General features: G+C 36.8%; 1 protein-coding gene across 1 annotated transcript in view; it reads right to left on the bottom strand.

Moving 5' to 3' along the window:
• LOC139715629 (otoferlin-like) overlaps window positions 1-13,358 on the bottom strand; it is a 141,286-nt gene that overhangs the window by 96,786 nt on the left and 31,142 nt on the right. The window contains exons 9-19 of the mRNA XM_071627189.1: window positions 12,884-12,946; window positions 11,915-11,999; window positions 11,357-11,513; window positions 10,280-10,466; window positions 9,484-9,670; window positions 8,599-8,816; window positions 7,733-7,841; window positions 6,798-7,078; window positions 5,264-5,364; window positions 4,452-4,548; window positions 2,953-3,063 (exon numbers count right to left, since the gene is read on the bottom strand). Of these exons, the coding sequence (XP_071483290.1) occupies window positions 2,953-3,063; window positions 4,452-4,548; window positions 5,264-5,364; window positions 6,798-7,078; window positions 7,733-7,841; window positions 8,599-8,816; window positions 9,484-9,670; window positions 10,280-10,466; window positions 11,357-11,513; window positions 11,915-11,999; window positions 12,884-12,946 (1,596 nt within the window). The remainder of the gene's footprint in view (window positions 1-2,952; window positions 3,064-4,451; window positions 4,549-5,263; window positions 5,365-6,797; window positions 7,079-7,732; window positions 7,842-8,598; window positions 8,817-9,483; window positions 9,671-10,279; window positions 10,467-11,356; window positions 11,514-11,914; window positions 12,000-12,883; window positions 12,947-13,358) is intronic.

Raw genomic sequence — 13,358 nt, 5'->3', positions numbered from 1 at the left:
TTCAATGTGAATTGGGCTCTCATCAACCAGTGAAGCAAGCTAAGGCTCGGAGCTTATCTGGATTATAGCCACTAGTCTTACTGTATTTCAAAGCCAGATAAGTGTTTTGGTTCATATCCCTTTTTTGCATATAACTTTGATATAGAGAAATAAGATGAGGATATTCACTATATGGAATAATGAAAATAGAAGCAGGAAGGTGAATATATATACTGTATATACCTTGTATATGCATAAAATACATAGATTTCCACCTTTTGAAATAAATTCCCATTCAACTTTGTATACCGGAGAGGTGTGTGAAAGAATAGACAAATCTTCAGTTTTTCACACCTGGAAAGTAGTCCATTACTGGTTCCCCCACTTGTATGCCAGCTGAGACTGTGCTAAAATAAAATTTATGACTGATATACAAGTGTATCTGATAGCATATCACACACTGGCAGAGAGATATAACCATGTCTGCTAGAAGGATATAACAATATCAAAGAATCACTGAACTATTGAAGTCAGTGGAAAAGATAAACAATAACACAAAAGTCACTGAACTATTAATTTCAGTGTAAAAGATATCAGGAACAAACATATGTAGTTGGATATGGTACTTGTATACTTGTACATGTCCCAGGTGATAAACTGCTGGTTTAACATGTCCATGGATACATGTGTATCTATAACTTTTTACTTACAAGTGCCAGTTGTTTGATCAGAAAGTCTCTGATCTTTTCTGAGAGCTAGGTGGCAAGTGCCACGCAGTGACATTGAGAAATGCGCAAGAGTGATAGTATGGTTAATAAAGGTTTGGCAGTTTGTGGTTAATGTCAAAGGTTAAAGGACAAAGGTTAAACTGCTTGTCAGTTAGTTCACAGATTAGATTTCATTATTGGTTTATATTATCTTCATCAGTGATTCACAAACACACGAGGATGTAGAGATTCAAGGGGTTTGGGGGAGGAAGAATATTTCCCACTATAGGACAAATTGAAGACATCTTTCCCCTCCTAAAACAACAATTAATCCTGCAGACGGTTCACACAAGTTTAAATTTGGGAGGTCATTGATGCATTATCTGAGAGGAAAGAAAAATAAGATCAACCTTTACACCTGTTGAATCAACACAAAGTGTAATTAGAGGAAGTGGCAAAAGCAAACTTAATTGTAAAACAGAAAGAAAAAAGCCCCCTCATTTCTATAGGAAACCAAAGATAAGCTTGGAATGTTGACGGAAAATTTCATGCAGAAACTGTTATTTCAAAAATAAAATATTCTTTCCCATAATGCATCACAATCAGGAGCAATAATAGTAATGACATGCAATTTACAATTTACATAGATTTTCTTCTTTCTTTTTCAAATGAAACAGAACCCTAAGTTTATACTCAAGCTTTAGAAACAAGAGTTGCTGCAACATACATTTATTCATTTCACATGCTGGTTCATCTCCTACCAAATTTCAAATGTAATTTCTTTTTTCTTTTTCTTTTCTTTTTTGTTTAAATGTCTCGTTTTTATTCCTGCCTAAGTGTCAAACAGTTAAAAGATATACACATTGCTATATGAGATTCAGTTTGCACTGGAACTTTTGTACTGCAGAAAACTGCACTGGTATACAATATCACCATATCATTTTTTATCATACCAATCAGAATCTGAAAGCAATTTAATAGATAATTTCAGTAATATCATAGCAAGTAGAGACATTCAGTTTAAAAGATAGTCTTTATGTTTGAATGAGTGCAAACACTATATAATTGATTCAGAAATATATGTGTATATTCAACCAATATGTATTTACTGTTGCATAGTTCTGTACAGATAGAATGTACACTACTTTTCCTGGATATAAAGGAAAGCCAGAGTGATATCTCACAATTTATTACATACTGATACCAATTTCACAGAGAGAATTTGCTTATCATACTTGATGAAACTTTACAAAAACATTTTCTTTCTTGTTGTAAACCATGAATGCCATTTTAGGTCATATTTGATTTTTTTTTAATAATTGAAAAAAGAAAGAAAAAGAAACCCTGGTGAAATGCCAAAATCAATTTATCAATTTACTTCACAAATGCAACTTTTTCATATCAGGGTTATGGCAATACTTATCTGAGAATTTTGAGAAAAATAATAAACATGCTAGATAGAATTTGAAATATTTAATGAAGTTTAAGAAATGGAGTACCACCCCAAATGCAATACTGTTCAATCATTGACGTATCTCAGAATTTGGGAAAAAAATAAGCATTGCCGATAGAATCTGAAATATTAAACAAGTTTAAGAAATGGAGTAACACCCCAAAAATAACACTGTTCAATCATTTATCTCAGAATTTTGGGAAAAAAATAAAACGTGCTAGATAGAATTTGAAATATTTAATGAAGTTTAAGATATGGAGTGCCACTCAAAATGTAAAACTGTTCAATCATTTATCTCAGAAATTGGAAAAAATGAAAAAAATAAAACATGCTAGATAGAATTTGAAATATTTAATGAAGTTTAAGAAATGGAGTTCTACCCAAATGTAAAACTGTTCAATCATTTATCTCAGAATTTGGACACAAAAAAAAAACATGCTAAATATAATTTGAAATATTTAATGAAGTTTAAGAAATGGAGTTCTACCCAAATGTAAAACTGTTCAATCATTTATCTCAAAATTTGGACAAAAGAAAAAAAAAACATGCTGAATAGAATTTGAAATATCGAATGAAGTTTAAGAAATGGAGTTCTACCCAAACATAAAACTGTTCAATCATTTATCTTAGAATTTGGAAAAAAAAAAAACAAGCTAAATAGAATTTGAAATATTCAATGAAGTTTAAGAAATGGAGTACCACCCAAAATGTACTCATTCTTCTAGTAATGCGAATATTCTGTGAGTCATGAAGGGAGTGCACTAAGCACAGACCCGACACGAAAAGAGCGGGAGGGATGATCCCACGTTGTACCTGATTGAAGAGGTCCATGGCCTGAGGCTTTGAGCTGGGGGCCCGCTTGGCAGGGGGCTTTTCATCGGGGTCTTCGCCCAGAACGTCCGCAGCATCTTCCATTAAATCTTTCTGGAAGTTTTGGAACCGCGTTTTGTTATTCCGTTTGTTTGCATGTTTGTCGTAGGATTTTGTCAGAAAGTTTGGATCAGGATCAGCCATGTCATTTGGCATTTGCAGCCACCATAACAAAAATGTTAATCACATTTAGCATATATCCACACAAACACACAAAATCACAAAAAGAAGGGATATAAAATACATATATCCCCAGATCAAAAGTGTAAAATGCATGCACAGCAAAGTTTTTAAGTTGTTTTGTTTTTTAAGACAGCAAAGAGTATGTAAATCGAACAACAATTATTAAAGATCAATCACAATTGCACATGCAAAACACAGCAAAGAAAAGCAATTATTTCCATTTTGATGATGAAAAACCCAAGAGTAATGATGACGACAAGGATGAGTGAAGGACCGTGTCCACATGGGCAGCAATTCAAGCAAAATTCAATGGAAATGGGAGAGCATTTTATTAATATCAGTGGCAAATGTCGTAGGGCACGATTAAGACACAAAATTTGCAACACAATACAGAAATCATTAGTAGCAAAGAATGCATGAATGATGATTGAAACATTGGCACCAATAATGCAAACTGTCGTATATCACTTATAAAATTCAAGCTTTAGCATCAATTTGTGTCATAACAAACTTCTGCACATTTCACAAGTAAACATCTAAAGATATCTCTAACAGTTCTCTCCAATGAACATATCATCCACACAAAAAAAAAAAAACTGGGGAAAAATTTGCTGCAAAAATCATCATGAAATCAGTAAATTGGCAACTCTCAAATTTCACCAAATATCTTGATTTGTATCAGAGAAAGATAAAAACTATCTGGTTAAACTAAATGAAACTGCATAAAATTGGACAAAAAAAAATATGTTTAGGTTTGCCAATGTGAGAGAAGAAACAGGAACTTTATTCTTCAAAAATGTGTACGCAATCTTGAAATCAGTAACTAATTCAGTAAATGAAGCTTTTGCCAATCTGAGAGACAAAACTGGAAACTTTATTCTTTGAAAATGTGTAGCCATTTTTGTAATCAGTAATAGATTTAGCAATTTATCAAAGAGGCCTTTGAAAATTCTGAAACTGAAATAAACAAGTGTGAGTGAACACTATAAAGGGCTCAACTGAAAGCAAATGTTGCTGTACTTTATGATAAACTAATTATGACCAATGAAACCTACAATAAAGAGATGGGGTAAATGCCTAACGGAGAACATTCTCTACTAACAAGCATGAAGGAAGTGTTACGGTAACAACTGTGATGAAAATCAAGCAAGCCATGGTTGATGCAATGAAAGAGCAAGTTGCAAATGAAGCAACTAAGACACATTATCAGAATGATGTCATTTGAATAGGCTCTACAACGTAGAGGTCAGAGGTCATACCAGCTCGGACAGCAGCCATCGATTGCGCTCCCTGTCCAGCTTTGTTTTCCCCGCGTTGGCTCCGCCTCCCGTTCCCTTGGTCAGCTTGGAGTATTGACTAGACATCAACGTGTGGACAGAACAGCAAAATGTTGATGGAAATCATGTCTGTGAGTATGCATATATACCTAAAGAGATAGGCCTACACAAATTTCTAATGCACAGTACTCGCACACATATTCTACTATACACAAGCTCCAGATGTTCTTGTGTATACTATGGCATCATGTACTGAGGGGTATCCTCATCAGTTCTGGCACTACTCTGTAAGAGGGTCCTGGTACCTAACTACCAATGGACATTATGGGCTAAATCATCTAAAAAAAAAAATAAAAGTATTTGGCAGGATTTAAACTCCGCCCACAGACCCCCACTGACATGAATATGAATGGATATAAATAGATATATGATAAATAGATAATATAAAGAACCATATAGATAGAAAAGTGGAATATTGAACGAGCCTATGACAGAAATTCTTGAAAGGACTAGTTGCAAGAAACATATGAAACTCTATTCAACCACTGTGATGAATTAGAGTAGATCCATCCATGCAATCTTGGATGGCAAAAATGGAGACAAGCAAACAAACAAATAAATAAACAAACAAGCAAACAGAAACACAAAAACAAGGAAAATACATTCAAATATCAGGCATTAGACTGTTGCTTTGTTGTTGTCATTGTTGTTATGTTTAAGAGGCGCGTCATTCACATTTGAATATTTGTTGCTAGGCACAGAGTAGTAGTCTTGAATCAGACCCATATACTTACAGGCAGTCTTCAATGAACCCCTTGAGGACCTTTCTCAGGACCTTCTCAGTGTTGGGTTTGTCCTTAGACAGCCTGTCAGAGACATCAGAAATACCCTCCTCCTGCACAGCAATAAGACAAAAACCAGATGTATTCTCTTTCTCTTTCTTATTGTGACAGGACTATTGAAAATGACGACAACGATAAGAGCAGTGTTACAGTAGTCACTAGAACTGGTAGTGGCATAATGGTGGTGGTGGTAGTAGTAGTAGTAGTAGTAGTAGTAGTAGTAGTAGTAGTAGTAGTAGTAGTAGTAGTAGTAGTAGTAGTAGTAGTAGTAGAAGTAGTAGTAGTAGTAGTAGTAGTAGTAGTAGTAGTAGAAGTAGTAGTAGTAGTAGTAGTAGTAGTAGTAGTAGTAGTAGTAGCAGCAGCAGCAGCAGCAGCAGTAGTAGTAGTAGTAGTAGCAGCAGCAGTAGTAGTAGTAGTAACAGTAGTAGTAGCAGTAGTACGGTGGTAGTCATTGTTCATGTTGTCGTTGCTGTTGTTGCTGCAGTAGCAGTAGTAGCATAAGTAATATTTCTACTACAGCTAATAACATTAACAATTATCATCACCCTCATCATCATTACTATCATTGCAATAATGAGATTATACACATATCTTTTCTTTTCTTTTCTTTCTTTTTTGCTTGGCTTGTAGTGACCACTATCAATACCAATCAATTGCTCAAGAAAGGAGCATGCTGCATACATCTTTTTTCTTAAAACTCTTTACAATTTGCTTTTTCATACCAAACATAAGATACTACATAACATATGTTTAAAAATGTATTCAAGTATGCATTCTCTTTTCTAGATTCATGCAAAGATTGGGGCACCCTGTTTTGGATTTGGTGGTGTTTTTTTTTTTTTTCTTGATAATATACTATAGTAAAAGTGATGTGAAATGGACCAGCAGGAATGTCCAGGGTAGGCTGTTGGTGCATATGTCTGGAATTGGGTTATCCCATGGCATCTACTATAAACGGAAGACATAATTTTGCTATTAATTAAAATTCCGACCACAAACAGGATACCACTGGCATTGCTCAGACAAAGCAGACTGATGATACAAAATCATGCTTCGATGCACAGCTGGCCAAATGGAAAGTAGGTAAATTTGTTAATGAAAGCAAGATATTATTCAGAGGGGTGAAGGTTCAGGTGTGAGTTTCTTCAATTCATCTCCCTCTACAAATGAAATTTGTTAAGACTGCAACTGCTGATCTGTAAATTCACAAACATGTCGGTAAAAAGGAACCAGTGGGACTCGAACCTGTCATCTATTACTTTCCCAGCAGCGACACTTCCACCAGGCTGTCCCTGGTTGCCGGCAGTGACACGATGAACATGGAACAAATACCCAAGTTCCGAAATTCCGACATTGTTATGTTAAGTAGTCCAAGGCAGACAAGGCATATTAAATGAAAGGCAAATTAAATGACAAGGCATATGAAATGAAAGGTAATTTGTTGTTGTCTTCAGACTGCTTTCAAACTGGAAGAGGAAACACTAACCAATCGCTCGGCGATCTTGTAGAGAATGTTCATGTTGTAGAAGCGGCGCCTGTGGTCCTCAGTGGTGAACTTGAGGTAAATGATGGGCTTCTTGTCATCAAACGGCATGTAGTAGTAATCCTTGTCCACCGACTTGGGCGCCATGGGTGGCGTCATTGAGACGCCCACCTCCGGTTCTGGCTCCGGCGCCTGGATGAGCTGCTCCTCCTCATCGTCGGAGCCGTCATACGTGGTTCGGGCCTGGTGGATGTTGCGGCCATCCATGTGGTTGCCATGGTTACCTATCAGAGAGAGAATACATGCGAGATGTGTGTGACACATGCACAACATCTAAAAGTTTCTACAGGAGGCATAAGCTGCAACTTTTCAGACAGATACATGTCTGATATTGTTGCTCTAATCGTTGCTGCCAATACAGTCAAAGCAGTACTTGAACTGCTAACTTAATTATTACATCAAATTTTTGCCTTTCTGACAAGACAACACCACTAACCGGTTCAAAGTGTTTTTCCTCACTTTATCAATGTGTGACATTTACAGCTACCACATGTTTCTAAACCTTACATCATGATGAAGATTTGCTTCCCAAAGATATACAGCTCCAGGAAACAACCAACTTCTCTGTTGATGACTCAACAGTAACAAGACTGTAGCACCTTGAAGTGTAGAGTGCCCTATTAACATCACTCGATCAGTAAGAAGACTTACTGATGAACAACTATAATCACAACTAATTGATTATTTCTTAGGGTTCAGTTGCAACTTTTTTCCTGTTCCAACTTTTAACAGTTTTTCAGCATTCACTTCATATTGCATACCAGTTCTCCTAACAATACATTTTCACATGTAATGATGTTAGTGGTAATTCTCTACATCCATTTCTGAAGATGTCTTTTCTTTAACGTAAACGTAGTTTTGGTGACTTGAAAACTCACCTAGGGTAAATTCAAATGTGATCGGCTTGTCTCCAAGTTTCTTGTCAATCATGGACGCCTCGAACACGGTGGCGAAGAAGAAGAATTCGTCCTTCCTCCCTGGAGCAGCCTGAAAGTTGGAGATGGGAAAGATTGCATTTAATTACCAGCAACGTGGCAACAAGAACAATTTCAGCATCCTGCATCATTGACTGGACCACAGCATTCATCACCATCATCATTACAACAACCTTCTTCCTTTTAGCATCATATCATGAACTGAATTGAATTGATTCAAATTGAAAAGGTATTTCATTGTGCAATATCTATTGTAGCTCACAGGCTGAATTGCAGACATTGTGTACAAAAGATCGTGAATACATCAAAAAATAAGCACAAGATATAGCAAAGAAAAAAAAGACATAGAATAAAAAAAAAATATCAAACATATTCATCTTAACTACTGCAAAATGAACTCCATGGTTCTGCTTTTAGGTACCATTACCTTATTTTCACTATACATGTACCTAGCAAAAATGATCTCTCCCGAATTATGTGATTTCCCTCAAACAAAATAATTCGCTGATGATTTAGATCAACCAGAATATTTAAAGTAGAAAATATTTTTTCATATACAAGTACCAGAGCTGTACAGTTTATTTTTCACGTCTTACAAATTATCACCTATTGTCAATGGTCAGTCAAAGTGGATGTCTTTCACAACATACACTATCTATCAAACTAACTACAGGATAAAAGCAGCAGATGCAGTTCAAAACAAGGACAACACTGCTTACATCAGTATTTAATAATAATCCAATATGCAATGGCTGTACATAAGTTACTACCTCGAACACCCATCCTAGCTATTTGTAGCTTCATCATACCTCTGAGATGGGCAGGCAGGGCTCTGTGTCCACTCTCACACCACCAGACTCCAGCGTGCTGTCCTGCACATCCGTCTTGATGGCAATCAGCAGCCGGCCGCGGAACATGCACCCCTCGCCGATGCCCTCGTTCAGCTTACGGTTGGTGTCCACTGTGTTGAACTCGCGGGTCGACCCGTAGAGGTTGATCCAGCTGGGCCCGAAAGTTGGCAAGAAACCTGGATGGGAGAGTGAAATGAATGACTTGTGATGATAAATGATTTTAATATCAAGGGCTCTTGATAGTTTTGTTCAGTCAACAATATGCAGACTACTTCTACTTCTACTTCTACTTCTACTTCTACTTCTACTTCTACTATAAACAGTAATAAATATTTAATCAAAATGATAATAATTATGCAATGTAATGACAATGACAAACACTATCATGCTACCATTATCAGCAAAATCCTTCATAAATAATATCAAAACAATCACTAACTGGTATGAAGATAATCACAGATTTGTCCCAAAGAATGGAATATTCATTTTGTCTTCATCTGGGCTGAGACTATAAAGACCTGAAAACGATCCAATCTCAGCAGAAAGAGACTTTAATCGTTAATCAGAGTGTTGCCATTGGTTATTAGTTGACAAGGATATGTCCAATGCATCATGCATCAAATTTATACTTCATTTTATTTTCTATTTTGCCTTGTTTTATTTTTAACTCACTTCCATATACAGGTAGGCTAGGCAGGTCTACATTTTGCATTACATGACTTTGCTGTCTCAACAAAAACAATATAGTGACTGGAAGCGCAAAATTACACGTATACCCTTTCACATCACAATATAACAACATGGCAACTACAATGTATAGAGGCACAAAAAATATATCCCCACCTTCGTTTTTCTCGCTGGAGATCTTGGCGAGGTCGATGAAGTGGGTGCCGATGGTGTCATCGACTACGCTGTCCTTGTCCTTCAGCATGACCTTGAGCCGACGGCACAGCGGTGGAAACATCTCGCTGAAGACGATCTGTTCGTTCCAGTTTGGCTCGTAGCGGTGCCGCTTCACAGACGTCTTGCCCTGTGAGTGCAGCCAAAACAGCATTAGTTCTTACCATGGATTTGAAAGTCAATTACCAACATCTTGCCACCACACGGTAAAACCAATACCGGTATGGAATACCAAACCCGCAGATCACAAATTTGCCAGAGAGGTACCACATACACCAATAACATCAGTCCTCAAAAAACTGCATGTGTCATGTTGTACCGGGTGCCCATGTATCATACATAAAAAATAAAATGGAAACTGTGTTCGTGTGCATGATAGAATTTGTGCCAAGAGCAAAGGCTGGTGATATCATGGTAAGGGGATGGATGCTTATAATAGCATAATTGCACTTCATAATGTGCATTGCCAGATGAACATTATTCTTGGCAGCTATAGTAGACATTGTCTTCATCTTGTTATCTCTGTTTTGATTGAATGGTTGCTGTGCTAGGTACCTGTATTATCATTGGATTTGAAGTTTATCTGAATGGAGTGTAACCAGATATGCCACATAACTACTCCATAACATAATGTAGGCCTACAGTTAATCTTGTCATTTGCTTCAATGACTGGACAATTGCACAGCTAGTACATCACTTTGAAGCCTATAGAGAAGGGAAGATACATGTGTATACTCACCTTCTGACCAGCGAAGAAGACTTCGACGTAAGGGTCAACGAGGTCATTCATCTCTCCCGTGATCGCCTTCTTGACGTTGGCCAGCAGGCCGGAGTTCATGATGGGCAGCCCCTCCGCCCGGTAGATGCGAATGCTAAATGTTGCCCTCTGTCGGATCGTGGGCACGCCCTCGGGTAGGAGGTAGTTCCTAAGAATACATGATCACGTCACAAAATCAATCGGTCGAAGCAAGGGATGTAAAATCCTTACAAATTTACTGTCCCCTCAAGGATGTTTTCCCCGCAGTAACTAGATTTTACCTGGCACAGCATTACTATAAGCTTTCCATAGAGATCAAGTGTAACATACATCATTGAACAATGAGACACAACATACTGATATAATTGATCTCATACAGTGGACTCCTGTTATAACGAAGTCCTCGGGACCGGCAGTTTTCTTTCATTATATCGTAATTTTGTTACTAACTGGACAAATGAACAATAAAAGACATAGAGAGGATATTGTTGTGGCCTGAATTTTTACTTCGTGGTAACCAAGAATTTTGTTATAAATGTGTTCATTATAACAGGAGTGCAATGTATCTGTTGGTTTCTGTTAGACATGTTGGGATCTGTTGGCTGCAATTGTTCAGATGGAATTCTACTGGCTTTTTTTTTTTTTTTTTTTTTTGAGGGGGAATTTCTATTGGTCTCAACATCATACCAACAGAAACCAATAGACACAACTAAAAAACCAACAGAAATATTGAACAGAATGTCGGTTTTCCATGGGATTCTGACCTTGGTTACAAGCTCATACTAGAGAAAGAAGAGGAGGAGGAATTCTGCCTACCCCTCTATGCTGTCATAGTCATCCTCTATGTCATCCTTGTTTTTTTTAATGTTTTGTTTTGTTTTGTTTTTTGAGGGGGGGTTCTGATTTCAACATCATACCAACAGAAACCAATACACACAACTAAAAAACCAACAGAAATGTTGAAGAGAACGTTGGTTTTCTATCGGTTCTATTGGATTTTCGACCTTGGTTACAAGTTCATATACTAAGGAGAGAAGAGGAGGGATGTATTCTGCCTACCCCTCTATGCTGTCCCCGTCATCCTTGGTCTTCTTTGGAGGTTTGACGGTGTCCCCTTTGCCCATGATGAGGATGTCGCACTTGACGTAACCCTTGGGTCCGCTGTTGATGTCATTCATGTCCGTGAGGATGATCCACTTATTGTAGAAAGAATGGTCTGCAAAGACAAAATGGATGCTATGTTAAAGACATTCAAATAGATGTATGAATTTTGTTACTGTTGCACCGATCTTCCTCCCTCCTTTTCTACATTTAACCTGTTTCTCCCCTACCCCACCCCCCATCAAAGACAAAATGGATGCTATATCAAAATCATTCAAATGGATGTATGAATTTTGATACTGTTGCACCCATCTCCCTCCCTCCTTTTCTACATTTTATCTTTATTAATGATTTCTTGCATCAAATTGTTTCTATTGCATCCAAGTACGAATGCCCATGATCTTTGCCACAGCCATTACTGAAAACACTGAATTATTGGTGTATATTAACAGTGATGAAGGGCAATTTGTCAATCAGTAGTAAAAAAAAAAAAGAGAAAGTAGTAGAACATAATACCTGGAGCTTGATATAACGTTCCGATGTCAAACTTGAACGCCCCGATGGTGGTGCCGGATCGTATCACATTTCTCGAGTGCACAGCCTGACGGTATGAAAGAGAGTTCCATGAAGGTTTAGGCATTATTTACCATTTGCAGATGAAACAAAAACCCAGCTGTAGTGCTTCAAAATAGTTCTAAAATGTGAGTTAGGGAACAGACACAACCAGTGTAAAAAGCTAATCATTATAATCAATGTCAAGTGTTGTTAAATATATACAATGTGAACAATAGTTATGATAAAATTGTCTCAAGACTACACCATCTACAGTTATGGTTAAGTGAGAAAAATTGTGATATCTCCTTATATTTTAGGCTTTATTGCAAAATTTTTATATAGGATGTTTTGTGATACAACTGACCTAATGTACACATACAGTTGTAAGCATGACATGTGATATCCCAAACATTTTTTAAATCACTACTCCCAATGGTAAAAAGTACCTTAAACATTTGAACTTTGACATGAATATCTAGTAGCACAAGAAATCAATGAGTCATCCCTTGTTACGAGATTCAATCTGTTATTCTACTCAGATTGTCAATACATTTCTCATTTTATGAACTGAGATTAAACAATAAAGCTGCCACTCACTGTCAGCAGTGAGTTTGAATTTTAAAATCTCGAGAGAAATTCATGTATAGCAGAAGATGGTCAATCTTGATTTTTATCTCGAATTTGTTGTCATTTTAAACCCTACCTCTATTTGTTTCCAAACCATAATAAGCTTAGAGAATATGGAAGAAAAAAGTACTAGTAGTTGTACATACTTTCCAAATGTATGTGTGTGTGCATATGTGTGTGAATGAGTGTGGTCATTGCTCCTATTTTACAGCATGAATGCTCCAAACTCTTGACTGTTCTGATTTTATACAAGTACATGCATTTTTGCACAGTGAAATAAATGCATTTCTCTGTAATTCTCACCGAAATCTGGAGAATTTTGTCAAACATGATTCCTGGGGGCTCGTGAAAGTCAAAAACAAAGAGCTGTGGAGGAAAAAAGAAAAAGTGAGCGTCATTAGCAATGAGAAATGTGTGACTATTCTCTTTTAAATGATGGTAAAAGTACATTGTGCAATGGAAAGACCTGTCTAGATAGCTTAGTAACATTTCTATGAGGCCTATGACCAATTGCATGAACATCTGACCAATGTTATTTGCATTTTACAGACAGCACTGCAATGGCAAATTGCAGGTCTATTACAATTTAATGGCAAAAAATAACACAAAAATTTCAACTTTTACATTAGGTATCTGCATTAGAAATGACAGCATTTTAATCAAATTCTGCAGATATTTATTAGCAAGCAAGCCTCAATCCTTCTGGCCATAATTCTCTGGTTCCTACTTCCTTCTCATGACAAAACAAAAGACAGGATTTCTTTTGACAAACACAAGC

The sequence above is a fragment of the Diadema antillarum genome, unplaced genomic scaffold, assembly GCF_040938485.1.
Source record: "Diadema antillarum isolate AM-2024a unplaced genomic scaffold, OU_Dant_1.0 scf00000006, whole genome shotgun sequence".
NCBI classification, from domain to species: Eukaryota; Metazoa; Echinodermata; class Echinoidea; order Diadematoida; family Diadematidae; genus Diadema; species Diadema antillarum.
Note: the sequence above shows the minus strand (reverse complement) of the source record. Positions and strands in the feature narration are given on the sequence as shown.